Here is a 17215-nt window from a genome sequence, read left to right as displayed (position 1 = left end):
AGCCTCAGATAACCAAGGAGGACAAAAAGGAGGTAAAATTTGAGGAAGGAGAAAGATGATCAGTGCATATAGTCTGATGGGAACCATGACAACACATAGCCTGGCGCTAGGTTACAGAAGAACTCTGCTTGGCCAAGAACGTCCGAAAGACAATCGTTAACCGGGGAGGTGTCCTATGTGCATAGCGCACACGCGATCCTGACAACAGGATTTTGTTTACGACGTCTCTGACAGACAAACACAGACAGGACATCATCATCATCGTCATTCCGGATGCTTCTCCCAGTCTCGGGCCACAAGGCTGCCCAGGCAGGTCCAGATCCCTTCTGGGCGTGGCAGAGGGGGCGGAGCTCCCAACCTCGTACCTGGAGGGAGTCACAGACACCTGGCTGCACCCGAGTCTGTTTGCCCTGGATCCGCCCCTGGCCTCAGCCCCACCCCCAGCCCCCCACCCCCAGGGTCTGTATAGGTCCATGTCTCCTACTGCATGGCTTTCAGGGTCCTCCATGGCTCTGTGAGGCATACATTCATATCTCCCTCTAGAGAGGGGGGGGGGGGGGGGGGGGGGGGGGGGGGGAACGGCGGGAGGTCATGTTCATAGCCCATATGTCCATCCCAGAGAGACATCCAGGGAGAGGTCTACAGAAAGAGGTCCAGAGAGATGTTGTGTCCACACTGGTAGAGGAGGGTGTGTCTTGTCCACAGAGCGCTCCACACTGGTAGAGGAGGGTGTGTCTTGTCCACAGAGCGCTCCACACTGGTAGAGGAGGGTGTGTCTTGTCCATAGAGCGCTCCACACTGGTAGAGGAGGGTGTGTCTTGTCCACAGAGCGCTCCACACTGGTAGAGGAGGATGTGTCTTGTCCACAGAGCGCTCCACACTGTTAGAGGAGGATGTGTCTTGTCCACAGAGCGCTCCACACTGGTAGAGGAGGGTGTGTCTTGTCCACAGAGCGCTCCACACTGTTAGAGGAGGGTGTGTCTTGTCCACAGAGCGCTCCACACTGGTAGAGGAGGGTGTGTCTTGTCCACAGAGCGCTCCACACTGGTAGAGGAGGGTGTATCTTGCAGAGGAATGTAAACAGAGAGGAGTCTTTGGCAGAGTATTGGTGTGTCTTCTTGGAGGTAGAGGGGTAGAGAGCGGAGGGGGGAGCAGGGCATGTGTTTGTGTAGGGGGTGTGAGAGGAGAAGGGGCGTGTGTGGAGGGCGAGGGTTTGTGTGCGTGTGGAGGAGGTTTGTGTATGTGGATGGCAAGGGTGTGTGTGGGAGTGGATGTGGAGGGTGTGTGTGTGTGTGTGGAAGGTGTGTGTGTGGATGTGGAGGGTGTGTGGATGTGGATGTGGAGGGTGTGTGTGTGTGGAGAGTGTGTGTGTGTGTGTGTGGAGGGTGTGTGGTTTGTGGAGGGTGTGTGTGGATGTGGACGGTGTGTGGATGTGGAGGGTGTGGATGTGGTGGGTGTGTGTGAGGGGCTTATGTAGGGCAGGTCTCCTCCTTAGAGTTAGTCCTGTAAGAGGCACTTCTGTAGTATGTATTGGGGGCCGCCCCCCCCCTCCTCCTGCCCCTCACCACTGGCCAGTCCAGGTGGGGGGGCCCCGCGGGGGCCGGGCGGCTGGGGGGGGGCCTGCAGGGTCGGGTCACGTCCCTCCGCCCAGAAGGACCGTGAGGAAACTTCTGCCGAGAGAGAGAAGGAAATATGTGAGACCTCACCTCACCTGACCACCGTGACCTCACCTGACCACCGTGACCTCATCAGACCACAGTGACCTCACCTGACCACAGTGACCTCACCAGACCACCGTGACCTCATCAGACCACAGTGACCTCACCAGACCACTGAGACCTCACCTGACCACTGTGACTTCACCTGACCACCGTGACCTCATCAGACCACAGTGACCTCATCAGACCACTGTGACCTCATCAGACCACTGTGACCTCACCTGACCACTGAGACCTCACCTGACCACCGTGACCTCATCAGACCACAGTGACCTCATCAGACCACAGTGACCTCATCAGACCACTGTGACCTCACCTGACCACAGTGACCTCATCAGACCACTGTGATGTCAGGATGAAGCTCAGTTACACCTGGATGTTTCTATTCTCAGCCTGGTGCTCTACTCAGGAGGACAGCCCACGTATGGTAATGACTGTCTGACAATCAATTAAAGATCCTGTAAAGCACAACTGAAAATGTGTTTGAAGTTCATCACACCACAGAAGAATGTGTTGTTAACCACCCATCCAAATTCGAAAAAACATTGACAAGTTAAATTAGGCTTTGAAATTGTGAGCAGTCTTCTCTGCTTGGGACTGGGGGGGCGTGTCGCCTGAAGCTGAAGCTCCGCCCCCTCGTATTTATTGAATTAAGAAACAACAGCAACACTAGCTAAATCAATGACAGATGTCAGAACAGGCCTACCTGCAGTCTCTGAGTGTTTTATGTGTGAATTACTGTGTCTTTGTATGGTACCAGCTGAGTAACAGAATGCAGGTTATATAAACCGTCAGATCGGTTGGGTTTTGGCTCCGCCTAAACATAAGCTGTGCTGAAAACGGGTGAGAAACTGTTCAACGGTCTAACTCCACATTTCAGAGTGACAACGTTTTTGAGTTTTGCACATGCCTTCAGGAACTCATTTCACACATATATAATATACTGAGAAGCAAATCATGGCATTTGCTCTACAGCATGTTTAACCAATCAACGGCAATGAAAATCAATTAACCGCTCACTCAACCAAACGATTAAAATAACTAATTAAAATAACTAATTAATCAACCAACAGCATGCATCAACCAACCAACCACTCACCGCTGCAGCTGTGCTGAGGGTGCCCCCCGGCCCCCCCGGCCCCCCGGCACAGGGAGGGGTCCTGGCTGCTGTCTGGGGTGTGGCGGGGGGCGTGGTGGGGGCCCCCGGGGGGCCGGGGGGGCAGGGCCTGCTCCAGAGCGTCCTCCTCAGACAGGAAGGGGCAGGACTCACGAGGCCGGGAGTACATGCTGCCGTTATCGTAGCAGTCAGAGCAGGTAACCAGTGGGCCTGCAGCGCCCCCTGGTGGAGGGAGGCAGGAGAGGAAGAACAAATCAGATTATATAACGCATTTTACTAAAGTTTGCAATACAAGGTGCATAACAGTACAATGAAAGTACAACAATTCGGTCTACACAGTAGAAGAGTGTGTGTGTATGTATGTATGTATGTATGTATGTATGTATGTATGTATGTATGCATGTATGTATGTATGTATGTATGTGTGTGTGTGTGTGTGTGCGTGTGCGTGTGTCTCACCCCCCAGCCCTTCAGTCTCTCCAGGATAAAAGCTGCCCGTGAACAGAGAGCTCCCTCTGCTAGGCTCCGCCTCCACCTCGCTGCCCGTGAACAGAGAGCTCCCTCTGCTAGGCTCCGCCTCCACCTCGCTGCCCGTGTCTCCGTAACACACACCTGGACACACACACACACATGTATATATACACACACACACACAAACACATGGTGGTTTAATCCCCAGAAGAAAGCTACTCAATCTAGATCTATAGTCTAGTGAAACACTGTTCAGAGTATCAACACCCAGCCCATTGATCAAGAAGTGCATTTCTGTTTGTGTGTGTGTGTGTGTGTGTGTGTGTGTGTGTGGGGGGGGGTGATTGTGTGTGTGTGCATGGTTGTGAGTGTGAGCGTACCCACCGTCAGTGCCCTTGTGAGTGTGTGTGTTGGAGAGGGGGGGCATGAGCTGCTGGTGTGATCCGGCCTCTGAGTTGCTGTATCCCTCCACCGGCTCTGACAGAGTCCCCTGAGAGGACAGGTAGCTGGGGATGTCTGCAGGCAGGGTCAGCTCATCTGGACACACACACACCTCCGCTTTACACAAGCCTTTAGCTCCACACACACACACACACACACCTCCGCTTTACACAAGCCTTTAGCTCCACACACACACACACCTCCGCTTTACACAAGCCTTTAGCTCCACACACACACACACACACACACCTCCGCTTTACACAAGCCTTTAGCTCCACACACACACACACACACCTCCGCTTTACACAAGCCTTTAGCTCCACACACACACCTCTGCTTTACACAAGCCTTTAGCTCCACACACACACCTCTGCTTTACACAAGCCTTTAGCTCCACACACACACCTCCGCTTTACACAAGCCTTTAGCTCCACACACACACACACACACACACACACACACCTCTGCTTTACACAAGCCTTTACCTACATACACACACACACAGCTCTGCTTTACACAAGCCTTTACCTCCACACACACACAAGTCCCACCCAAACCCCCCTCCCGCCCACCTGTGTTGGTGATGCTGTAATCCTCTCCCCTCCTCCTCATGTGGTATATGACGATGACCCAGACCAGTGAGGTTCCCACCACACAGCTGACCACCACCATCACCACGATGCCCACGGTGGCCCAGCCGTCTGCATCCCCCGCCTCGCAGCCTGCCTGTGGGGCCACGCCCAGGTACACCTGCCCTCGCTCTGTCCCCAGCGTGTTGGACATGCTGCAGGTGTACCTGCCCGCATCCCCCGGGCCCGCCTCCACGATGATCAGCAGCTGATTGGCCGCCGCAAAAAAGTGGCGCTCCGTCAGGACCAATGGGCCGTCGTCTTTGGTCCAGTTGATGCGGGGAGCGGGGCTCCCCCCCGCGATGCACTGCAGCACGGCCGTCTCCCCGCGGGCCACCACCCTGTCCTCCAGGGGGCGCAGGAGGGACGGGGTCTCTGGAGGGAGGAGGGACACATTAGCACTTCAGAACAGAAACACTGAATACAGACAGGCAGACACGGGCAGACAGACAGACAGACAGGCAGCGTACCCAGCACAGTGAAGGTGGCGTTGGCAGACAGGCCGACAGGCAGACAGACAGACAGACAGGCAGCGTACCCAGCACAGTGAGGGTGGCGTTGGCAGACAGGCAGACACGGGCAGACAGACAGACAGGCAGCGTACCCAGCACAGTGAGGGTGGCGTTGGCAGACAGGCAGACAGACAGACAGGCAGACAGACAGACAGACAGGCAGCGTACCCAGCACAGTGAGGGTGGCGTTGGCAGACAGACAGACACAGACAGGCAGACAGACAGACAGGCAGACAGACAGGCAGCGTACCCAGCACAGTGAGGGTGGCGTTGGCAGACAGACAGACACAGACAGGCAGGCAGACAGACAGGCAGCGTACCCAGCACAGTGAGGGTGGCGTTGGCAGACAGGCTGCCTGCTGTGTTCTGGGCAGTGCAGCTGTAGACGCCCATGTCCTCCGTCTTCACGTTGGCGATGAAGAAGATGTCGTCATCGGGCATCACGTGCATCCTGCGCTCACGTGCGGCAGGGAAGTCCGTGCCTCCGTCCTTCTGCCAGGCGATCTGGGGCGCGGGGTGGCCCTCCGCTGCACACTCCAGCCTCGCCATGGTGCCCGTACGCAGGGTCAGATCCATGGGTGTCTTTAGGAAGGAGGGCAGCTCTGGAAGGGAGGGGGGAGGAGGTTAGACACACCCAGACCCTCCTAATCACACCCAGACCCTCCCAATCACACCCAGACCCTCCTAATCACACCCAGACCCTCCCAATCACACCCAGACCCTCCCAATCACACCCAGACCCTCCTAAATCACACCCAGACCCTCCCAATCACACCCAGACCCTCCCAATCACACCCAGACCCTCCTAATCACACCCAGACCCTCCTAATCACACCCAGACCCTCCTAATCACACCCAGACCCTCCTAATCACACCCAGAACCTCCTAATCACACCCATACCCTCCCAATCACACCCAGACCCTCCTAATCACACCCAGACCCTCCCAATCACACCCAGAACCTCCTAATCACACCCAGACCCTCCCAATCACACCCAGACCCTCCCAATCACACCCAAAACCTCCAAATCACACCCTAACCCTCCTAATCACACCCAGACCATCCTAATCACACCCATCCTCCTCACCGTTCACAGTGAGCCTGGCCCTGTTGGAGTAGTTGGAGCCAAAGTGGTTGGAGACGACACACTGGTACCGCCCCTCGTCTGTGAAGTTGACGTGGAGCAGGTGGAGGAGGGAGGAGTGGAGGAGCTGGCCGTCCTGGAAGCGAGCGTAGGTCTGCACCTCCGGCTCGTACAGCAGCTCCCCGTCCCTCCTCCAGGCCGCGGCCATGGGGGAGTCGCTGCTGCTGGCCGCCAGGCAGCTCAGGGTCACGTTGGTCCCTCTCAGGACGGTGGACGACTCTGGGTGGGTGGTGATCAGGGGCTTGGGGAAGTCGTCTGGGGGGGGGGGGGGGGGAGGACCAAGGAGAGGGGGGAGAGAGGGAGGAGAACAGAGGAGTGAGGGAGGAGGGGCAGGGGACAGGGGAAGGAGGGGAAATCATCAGCTAAACGAACACAGCTCTTTAAAGTGAGACGGTAGGGTTAGGGTCCAGACTGACCACAGAGCAACAGGCCTGGGGCCACCTCCAGCAGGCTCTGGCCCTGCAGGGGGGACGGGTAGGCACAAACAGCCCTCACAGAGCCTTGGAAGGGCTGGCCAGACAGCCAGGGAGACAGCCACTGCAGCAGACAGTCACACAACAGACTGCTGCTGTTCAGGAGACTGGGGGGAGGGAGAGGAAAGGGGAGGGGCAGGGAGGAGATAACAGGGGAAGGAGTGGGGAGAGAGAGAGAGAAGCAGGTCAAGGTTACACCAACATGATCACATCAGGGTCCCCGTGTGACTGTAGCCAGCAGACCCCAGGATGAGACAAGCTCCACTCACAACTCCTTCAGGTGCATGTGGGCCACAGCCTCCGGATGGATGGACATTATCCCATTCTTACTCAGGTCTCTGAGAGGGGGGAGAGAGAGAGAGCGAGAGAGAGGTAGAGAGGGAGAAGTAGAGAGGAAGAGAGAGAGAGAGAGGTAGAGAGGGAGAAGTAGAGAGGAAGAGAGAGAGAGAGAGGTAGAGAGGGAGAAGTAGAGAGGAAGAGAGGTGAATGCACAGTACCTTAAGTCTGACCAGCAAAACACTGTAGAACTATGTGCCTCAAGGTGAAAGAGTGCGTGTGAACGTGTGCGTGTACTGATACATACAGGTGTTCCAGCTCGTCCAGGCCGTCGAAGGCCTTCTTAGTGATGGACTTGATCTTGTTCTGCTGTAGAATCCTGCAGGAGTTAACTTTCAATTAGACAAAGAGAGTGCACATAGCTAGTCCTCCTAGTCCAGCTGCTGCCATACTTACAGGGTGGTGAGCTTCTTCATCCCTACAAACACACCAACAGAGTCCTCGATGGCCCAGGAGATCTCATTGTTCCTGATGTCTCTGGGATTGGAACACATCCAAGAGAACATAGAACACTCAGAAACAACTCTGGAACATTCCAGAACAGCTTTGTAGCCACATTCTAGAACCACTTGGTGAAAACAAACATTCTAGAACCCCCTCAATGGTGGAGGCGTTCTAGAAGGTTCTACTGTGATATCTACAACAAAATGATCTACAGGAGGATCACTAATGAGGTAGAAGGCGCACAGGAGAGTTACAGGAACAGTTCATGAAGCCAACGAGGTAGACTGACACAATAAAGATGAAAACACAAACGAGGAACAACAGAAACCTACTGTCCCGAGATGCCTTCGTCAGAATGCAGAAAACCACAAACGTGTTAGTTGCCGATTGTTGTAGGCTACACTCATTTGAGAATGACTGAATTGAGACTGTATTGTGTGTGCGTGTTCGTATGGCAGAAGTACACACATCCTTCACTCAAGTAGAAGTACAGATACTCATGTTTAAAAAGACTCTGGTTAAAGTTGAAGTTATGACTACACTTTTTCACTCAAGTTGAGAAGTTATAATTTTTTTTCATTTCTAAACACAAAAAAAAATACTTTCAAAACATTAGTTCAGAAATTCTTTCAACCTTTAAAAAAAGTTTAACAAACACAGTTCAAGGAGCGAACTTCGTGTAATAATAATACAAAAAATATATATATATTTTTCAACCTTTCAAAACTTTGTTTCCAAAACTTTTTTCAAAAATTCTTTCAACCTTTCTGAACCTTTTTGAAAGAGAGTGAGTGTGTGTGAGTGAGTGTGTGTGTGCTTACAGGGTGCGCAGGCTGGCCAGGCTGCTGAAGGCTCCTTCCCCCAGGTGAGTGAGAGCGTTGTCCCCCAGGTTAAGGCTCTGTAGTTGGGCCAGCCCAGCCAGCGCCGTCCCCTCCAGACGGCTCATGTGGTTGAAGGACAGGTCTCTGAGGACGACAGCACACAGAACACTCAGCACTGGGGCCAGCTGCTCCACCAGGCTGGGGGAGCAGTGTCATCACCAAGGACTACAAGGAAACAAACATGGCTGCCTAGTCCTGAGAGGGTGGAGCCCAGTGGAGGAACATTCAGCTGCACATCAACAGCTAACAGGTTCAAATCCCCCCCACCACCCTGCCTATACGTCACCTCTGAGAAAAGCGTCCACTAAATCAATACATTGCATAACAGTGCTGTCAGTTAAACACATTACTAACGGCGTTAACCCAAACCCATTTTAACGGCATACATTTTTATTTTGCGAGATTAACGTTTTTGGCCTAGCAAACTTAGCAGTTTTTTTTCAAATGCTGTTGCAACAATTACTGACGTTAAAAAAACTACAACACACCGGATCTAGCTAGACTGGAAACAAAACAACAGGCATGCCCCACACACTTGTGCAATGTTGTTTTCAATTAAAAAAAACATTTGCACCAAGCAATCCGATCCACTTTTCCATGTTGATAAGAGCATTAAAATGAGAAAAGATTATGGGACAAAAAGAAATCAAGGGACATTTAGAATTGATAAAAATGTGCAATTAATTGTGATTAGTCGTGAGTTAACTATGACATTAATGCGATTAAATATTTTAATTGTTTGACAGCACTACGTAATATACAAGGAAGTAACAAGACTTGTCCAAGTGGACCAGACTCAGTTAGCTGATGCTTTTATTCAAACAGAAAAAAGTATCTCACATGAGCTCCACCCATCCCAGTAGGATGTGGGTTCTGGGGTTATAGGTTGGATCAGTAGGTTGTGTGTGGGCGTGGGGAGAGGTTGTGCTAACACAGCTCCTCCAGGTTGTGTGTGGGTATGGGGAGAGGTTGTGCTACTCACAGCTCCTCCAGGTTGTGTGTGGGTATGGGGAGACTCACAGCTCCTCCAGGTTGTGTGTGGGTATGGGGAGAGGTTGTGCTACTAACAGCTCCTCCAGGTTGTGTGTGGGTATGGGGAGAGGTTGTGCTACTCACAGCTCCTCCAGGTTGTGTGTGGGTATGGGGAGAGGTTGTGCTACTCACAGCTCCTCCAAGTTGTGTGTGGGTATGGGGAGAGGTTGTGCTACTCACAGCTCCTCCAGGTTGTGTGTGGGTATGGGGAGAGGTTGTGCTACTCACAGCTCCTCCAGGTTGTGTGTGGGTATGGGGAGAGGTTGTGCTACTCACAGCTCCTCCAGGTTGTGTGTGGGTATGGGGAGAGGTTGTGCTAACACAGCTCCTCCAGGTTGTGTGTGGGTATGGGGAGAGGTTGTGCTACTCACAGCTCCTCCAGGTTGTGTGTGGGTATGGGGAGAGGTTGTGCTACTCACAGCTCCTCCAGGTTGTGTGTGGGTATGGGGAGAGGTTGTGCTACTCACAGCTCCTCCAGGTTGTGTGTGGGTATGGGGAGAGGTTGTGCTACTCACAGCTCCTCCAGGTTGTGTGTGGGTATGGGGAGAGGTTGTGCTCCAGGTTGTGTGTGGGTATGGGGAGAGGTTGTGCTACTCACAGCTCCTCCAGGTTGTGTGTGGGTATGGGGAGAGGTTGTGCTACTCACAGCTCCTCCAGGTTGTGTGTGGGTATGGGGAGAGGTTGTGCTACTCACAGCTCCTCCAGGTTGTGTGTGGGTATGGGGAGAGGTTGTGCTACTCACAGCTCCTCCAGGTTGTGTGTGGGTATGGGGAGAGGTTGTGCTACTCACAGCTCCTCCAGGTTGTGTGTGGGTATGGGGAGAGGTTGTGCTACTCACAGCTCCTCCAGGTTGTGTGTGGGTATGGGGAGAGGTTGTGCTACTCACAGCTCCTCCAGGTTGTGTGTGGGTATGGGGAGAGGTTGTGCTACTCACAGCTCCTCCAGGTTGTGTGTGGGTATGGGGAGAGGTTGTGCTACTACTAACAGCTCCTCCAGGTTGTGTGTGGGTATGGGGAGAGGTTGTGCTACTCACAGCTCCTCCAGGTTGTGTGTGGGTATGGGGAGAGGTTGTGCTACTCACAGCTCCTCCAGGTTGTGTGTGGGTATGGGGAGAGGTTGTGCTACTCACAGCTCCTCCAGGTTGTGTGTGGGTATGGGGAGAGGTTGTGCTACTCACAGCTCCTCCAGGTTGTGTGTGGGTATGGGGAGAGGTTGTGCTACTCACAGCTCCTCCAGGTTGTGTGTGGGTATGGGGAGAGGTTGTGCTACTCACAGCTCCTCCAGGTTGTGTGTGGGTATGGGGAGAGGTTGTGCTACTCACAGCTCCTCCAGGTTGTGTGTGGGTATGGGGAGAGGTTGTGCTACTCACAGCTCCTCCAGGTTGTGTGTGGGTATGGGGAGAGGTTGTGCTACTCACAGCTCCTCCAGGTTGTGGCAGAACTCCCAGGAGTCGGGACGGAGGAGGGTAAGGCTGTTGTGACTGATCCTCAGCAGGCGAAGTCTCCGCAGACCGTACAGCCAGCCCTTGTTGACCTCTGTCAGGTTGTTATGCTCCAGCTCTCTGACACACACACACACATCAGGACTGGGACTACATGCACTCCTCAGACACAGGTGCTTACACTACTAACTCCTTGTTTAAAGTGAAGCCACATATTTTGTATTAAAGGTCCCATGACATGCTGTTTTTGGATGTTTTTATATAGGCCTTAGTGGTCCCCTAATACTGTATCTTAAGTCTCTTTCCCGAAATTCAGCCTTGGTGCTGAATTACAGCCACTACGAGCAGTCCCACAATGAGCTTTCCTCAAAACGCACTGTTTCTGTGCCTCTGTAGCTTTAAATGCTAATGAGGAGGAGAGGGGCGGCAACATGCGCTATTGTTTACGACGGATGTAAAGCAATGGCTCGTAGCCCCCGCTGCTGTAAGATCTTACATTTACATTTAGTCATTTAGCAGACGCTCTTATCCAGAGCGACTTAAAATAAGTACAAGGACATTCTCCCCGAGGCAAGTAGGGTGCCTTGCCCAAGGACACAACGTCATGTGCAGCGGCCGGGAATCGAACTGGCAACCTTCAGATTACTAGCCCCCGATGTTCTACCAGCTCAGCCACCTGAGATGCCTCAAATTTGCCCATTCTCATCTGATCACCCTGGTTTGCAGAGGTGCACACTCATTCATTTCAATGAGGAGAAAGGCGGATATCGCGCGCCATAACATCAACAGCAGAACGGTTATCCAAATAACAAAGAAGTGTACAACACTCGCGTTACAGTGTGTGTATTCACACACATACTTGATGCTATCTACCTTTACATTAGCGACAGTAACTGAGCTGTTAGCTGCAGAGCTAATGTTACAGCCACATTCTAAGGGTAGCAAGCTAACCATTTACAGTAAAGCAACATACAAAACTGAAGTTGTGTCTCCGCATTTCCAGAGAAAATAAAATGAAGACACTGGTTTTTCAGAGGCTCGGATGAAGGAACTGTAAAAAGACTTGTTTTCATTGGTACATCCAAACACTGAGCAACTGTTATGCTTAGTTCGTTTGCAAGCCATGTCGTCTCTCAAAGAAAAAGCGATATGGCACTCGCACGGTCGTAGCTCAGTGTCTTATGGGCGGGCCAGATTCTCTGGACGGGCAAAGCAGAGAATGGGGAGGTAACTCCCTATTGTGACGTCAAACAGGGGTATTTTTAAGACCAGGCGTTTGAGCTCATTTTCTCAAAGGCGGAGAAGAATACCCAGGGCTTGGTTTACACCTATCGAAATTTCTAGCCACCATATTAATGTTATATAACCTCATGAAGTTTTCATGTCATGGGACCTTTAAGATACCTGACTGGCTATTATCTGAAACACACACAGGATCAATAGACCTCCTCGTACTGGACCAGCCCTAGTGGAACCAGCTCTACTGGAACCAGTTCTAGTGGAACCAGCTCTAGTGGAACCACCTCTAGTGGAACCACCTCTAGTGGAACCACCTCTAGTGGAAACAGCTCTAGTGGAACCAGCTCTAGTGGAACCAGCTCTAGTGGAACCAGCTCTAGTGGAACCAGCGCGGTACTCACAGCTCTTCGATGTTGTTGAGGCCGAAGAAGGCTCCGTCCATAAGCTTAGTGATGCCGTTCCTCTGCATCTTCAGAGTCTTCAGGGCCTCCATCCCTTTAAAGATCAGACTGTCCACCATCTTGATCTTGTTGCGCTTGAACTCCCTGGAAACAAGTTCAAAAGGTGCAGTTCATAGATGGCAACATAATATATTACATAAAAACAATGCGACTCAAACTCAACACAAAGATCCTAGGTCGCACACAACAAATTGCCTTTGCTCACTGCGCTAAAATGTTAAGATCTTGAAATTAAAAGAATGAAATGTACAACTTTTATAGCTGCTTTAACACTGACTATATATATAAAAATATTCAGGCCTTCACGTTGTATTCATTTATAATATTATTAGTGCTGTCAGTTTAACGCGTTATTAACGGCGTTAACGCAAACCCAAATTAACGGCGTCAATTTTTTTATCGCGCGATTAACGCTCTTTTTGGCCTAGCAAACTTTGTAGTTTTTTTTCACATGCTGTTGCAACAACTACCGAAGTTAGAAAAACTACAACACCACACCGGATCTAGCTAGACCGGAAACAAAACAACAGGCACGCCACACACTTGTTTGGCTTGCGATCCGGCTAAAGCGTAGTAGCAGAGCCCGTTTAAGGATATGAGACATTCTCTGGTAGTAGGTTAACGTTACGTTTTGAGTTGATGGCGAGCGCGAGACGCCGAAATGGATGCCAATAAGATTCTGAATGGAAAGTTTACTTTTAAAAAGTTGCCAAATGGTTCCATTGACAAGACCAAAGTGATCTGTGTGTTTTGTCGTTGTAAACTGAGCTATCATCGCAGCACGTCCAGTCTGAAATACCACTTGATGGCCAAGCACACAGATGATGCGAATTCTCCGCCCCCTCGTCAAAGCCAGGCGATTGCAATGTTGTTTTCAATAACAAAAAATATTTGCACGAAGCAATCCGAACCACTTTTCCATGTTGATAAGAGCATTACAATTTGAAAAAAGAATGGGACAAAAAGAAATCAAGGGACATTTAGAATAGATAAAAATGTGCGATTAATTGTGATTAATCGCGAGTTAACTATGACATTAATGCGATTAATCGCGATTAAACATTTTAATCGTTTGACAGCACTAAATATTATCAAAAGACAATACATGGAGGGTTTTACATTTACAGTTCTGCATTTCATTATTAATAAGGAATCAAATGAAACCATCATGATGTTGTGGTTTAGCGGGAACCTCCTCCAGACAGACACTCGACTCACAGCAGCTGCAGCCGCGGCAGCCTGAACACCTTGTAGGGCAGCAGGGCGATCCTGTTCCTGTTCAGCCTGAGGACCAGCAGGCTGCTAGAGATGTTGTCAAAGCAGCCGGGCTCCAGCAAACTGATCTTGTTGTTGCTCAAGTTCCTGAAGCACAAAGAGGGGGACGATCAGGAGGGAAAACAACAACAATGACAACAAATAGCATCGCCTGAAAGTAAAGACACAGAGCTACATCTCGGTAAAGACACAGAGCTACATCTCGGTAAAGACACAGAGCTACATCTCGGGGTGACCCGGTCCACATTCGATGTGTCCAGTCAGAGAGACAGCAGCACGACTCACAGATATTTCAGCTGCATAGATGGAAAAGCCCCAGCCTTGATCTCAGAGAGAGAGTTGGAGGAGAGATCCAGGGTTTCCAGGGACACGTACGGCTGGAGAAGAAGCGTGGCCAGCTCAGAGATCCGGTTGTGGACCCTGGGTGTTGGGAGGTAAAACACCCTTCATTTAGCAGACACTTTTAACCAAAGCGACATACAAATGTTGCATATAGAAAGTACAGCATTCTACTACATTGTTCTGCAGTAGAGGTTAGAGAAACATCGACATACAGCAGCAATCTGCATGGCTTAGGAAACAGGTGGGGAACATTTCCCTGGTGTCTACTGTGTGATCCTGAGGGTTTATTTCAGATAGTTCTCACTGGTATAAGGGATTGTGTACACGTTTCCCCCAGTTTGTAACACAGTGATAAAAAGGGTGGGATTGATGCAGACTTACAGACTCAGACTGGTGATGTTAGACGTCACGTCCCCTAAATAAGGGACAGCTATCAGGTCATTGTGATTCAACGATCTGGAAAACAAACGCATGTCATCAGGATAAATTGATCCGTCATCTTCAAGAAATCTTACAGTGCAAGGTACCTATATCTTTAATTAGTATGTATATTTGTACAAATATAAAAGTGTCACCAGAGTGCTAGTCTGATCCCAGTGCGTTGGAAAGTACACTTCCCTGCAGTGATTTCTTGCCACATGAGTTATCTCATCAGCTGGATGGCGAGCGGGGCAACTTACACATGAGTTATTCCATCCGGTAGATCCAGGGGTGGCACCGACAACTTTTTCCTACTGCAATCCAAGACATGGACCTCGTCAGATCCCAACCGACACGAACATGGAGGCGGACAGGACTCCAGTCCCAGTGCAGTCAGACTCATCAACGAGAAGACTAGTACGGCCTGGTGGACGGTCCAGCCTTCCGCCATCTTACTAGCTGAATGCTAACTAGCTTTGCTATCAATACGTGGCTATTGGTTAGCCAACAACAGAGTGACAAAACGTTTCAACGACACCAAATAACCCTTATAACTTGATATTAATCATATGTATACATGATGCTACAGAAGTCGTAAGGCCCATCGCTTGTTTTTCACCGTGGAACACATTTGTCCAACTTGCGAGCAGCATCACAGCACTGATTTCTCCTCCTTCCCTGCCTTCTTGGATCGCTTCCTTCCGCTTCAAATCTCGGAAGAACTCCTGAAGTTGCTAGCAGAGCTAACATTAGCTAACCTTCTTCAACGAAACCAAGCTGTCATTGTTTTTCACAGTGTATATTAAGTATGAGACTATCTTTCAGCCTGTTAAACCTAAATCGTGCAGTTTCATTTAAATCCTATGACTTTAGACATTGCATATCCCCGGGTAGCGTTCCTTCGGTGAAACAACAAAAGCGCCTTGCGTTGCTGACATGGATACCCCGTCCAACCCCCTCCAGCAGCTTGTTTACCGGTGTCCTATTGGTCCGTCTGCATGTTCGTCAAGCGAGCCCTCTTACCTGATTGGATTGACGTTTACTTGTGATTGACAGACAAGTTCCTGCAGGAACGTAAAAGCTCAGATGCTTTTAAACTTTGGGAAACCTACTAAACTATAACCTTAAACCTACAAGCTTTATTTTTTTTCCAACGATCTTGTGTATTTTCAGCTATTAAGCGTAACAACAATTGGTGTGTACGTTTTTGGTTTTGAGGCAACTTTTTGCGGCATATGCCAAGTGGTCCAACTATGGAGGAAGAAATCAGAGTGTGTGTGAGTGCAGACATCCCAAGTATCGCGGAAGTTCCGGAAGTCTCCCGCATTTCAATGGCGGCTCCCGGATGCCCGCAAATGCTGTAAAATCTCCCGGAATTCGGGAATTTTTTATTTAGAGCGAGTGCGAGTCTGTGCAATGGTCATTTGTGGTGGAAACAGGTGCATATCGCACGTCCTGGTAGCGTCCCGGGGGGGATTTTCTTTCTCGTACCCCCGTGAAATAAGGGCAGCACCAAAAAGTCAAGATTAGTTTGTGCCTACCGCCAAGAAAGATTGACTAGCCTAACCGTGGGTTAGCTTTCTAATAACCAGACTTTAGTTAACTGACAAGGTTATTCGGCAAATTATTCGATTAGAAAAGAAATGTACCATAGAACGCACATTCTGTCTAGGAGAACTAGCAAACCAGTCAGCCTAAAATACAAGCTACACTTTTTTATTGAGCTACAGCTAGCTAACTGGCGAGTAGCACTGTAGTGCATTTTTGTCCAATTTACAAGAAATGGAAAACATGTCTCACCTGTAGAGGTAAATGTAAGTCTAGGCGACGAGGTCCACCTCTATGGAGTTAGATTAGTTTCATAATTCAAACAAACGCAACACGATTCAAACAAACTTAACACGATCCAAACAAACGTAACACGCATGATACAAACATAACACGATTCAAACAAACAAATGTAACACGATTCAAACAAACGTAACACGATTCACAAATGTATTTCGTGATTCACAAATGTAATGCGATTCACAAATAAATGACCCTATTACATTCGTTTGCAACCTGACAAACACAAGTTACAAATCCCTGCATTCGTTGGTGTGAATCCTTGCATTCGTTGGATTCGTTCGATTTTTGGAACTTTCCTGACGCGCTTTGATCCACGAATGCATTTTTTCTAAAAGATATCCTCTGCAGCCTATCAGATGTCTCCAATTTTAGCCAATCACCGGAGAATGTCTAATATGGGTAGACGGGCTCTGCGTTAGCCTAGGAAACACGGAAAATGACTAAACATGAATCCTGCCATTCTCAACAATATTTAATCAGGTATGATCATCGGTTTAATAAGATTAACAAGCAATATTTCACCTACATACTCCCAGACGACATTGCTCGTGATCTGAAGGAGACGATGTCCGTCATTATGGCAGGTTGTTGAAGTCCACATAGACACGTTAATGTGATTGGCTAAAATTGGAAGAGACGATCTGATAGGCTGCTGAGGATATCTTATAGAAAAAAATGCATTTGTAGATCAGAACGCGTCAGGAAAGTTCCAAAAATCCACACGAACGAATGCAAGGATTCACACTAACGAATGCAGGGATTTGTAACTTGTGTTTGTCAGGTTGCAAACGAATGTAATAGGGTCATTTATTTGTGAATCGCGTTACATTTGTGAATCACGAAATACATTTGTGAATCGTGTTACGTTTGTTTGAATCGTGTTACGTTTGTTTGTTTGTTTGAATCGTGTTATGTTTGTATGAATCGTGTTACGTTTGGATCGTGTTAAATTTGTTTGAATCGTGTTGCGTTTGTTTGTTTGAATTA

At 49.7% G+C, this 17215-nt stretch overlaps 1 protein-coding gene across 3 annotated transcripts; it reads right to left on the bottom strand.

Moving 5' to 3' along the window:
* Positions 1-1393: 1393 nt before the first annotated feature.
* Positions 1394-16260, bottom strand: lrig2 (leucine-rich repeats and immunoglobulin-like domains 2). Of its 3 annotated transcripts, none has more exons than XM_047024793.1 (18): positions 14638-16260; positions 14339-14413; positions 13901-14035; positions 13559-13702; positions 12281-12424; positions 10617-10760; positions 8108-8251; positions 7239-7319; positions 7090-7161; positions 6776-6844; positions 6450-6613; positions 5977-6288; positions 5209-5490; positions 4320-4751; positions 3691-3843; positions 3295-3447; positions 2818-3057; positions 1394-1667 (listed from the first exon to the last, which is right to left on the bottom strand). In XM_047024793.1, exons 1-18 carry the CDS (start codon positions 14826-14828, stop codon positions 1498-1500), a joined length of 3105 nt encoding a protein of 1034 aa, XP_046880749.1. In that variant the 5' UTR covers positions 14829-16260; the 3' UTR covers positions 1394-1497. The 3 variants fall into 3 exon arrangements, with proteins under 3 accessions (XP_046880749.1, XP_046880748.1, XP_046880750.1); XM_047024792.1 differs by having other exon boundaries at positions 1394-1670; positions 14638-16259; XM_047024794.1 differs by lacking the exons at positions 13901-14035; positions 14339-14413; positions 14638-16260 and having other exon boundaries at positions 1394-1670; positions 13505-13570.
* Positions 16261-17215: the final 955 nt, after the last annotated feature.

Source organism: Hypomesus transpacificus, chromosome 9 (genome assembly GCF_021917145.1).
Source record: "Hypomesus transpacificus isolate Combined female chromosome 9, fHypTra1, whole genome shotgun sequence".
NCBI classification, from domain to species: domain Eukaryota; kingdom Metazoa; phylum Chordata; class Actinopteri; order Osmeriformes; family Osmeridae; genus Hypomesus; species Hypomesus transpacificus.
The sequence above is the reverse complement of the archived record's forward strand: the minus strand, read 5'-3'. Positions and strand labels throughout refer to the sequence as shown.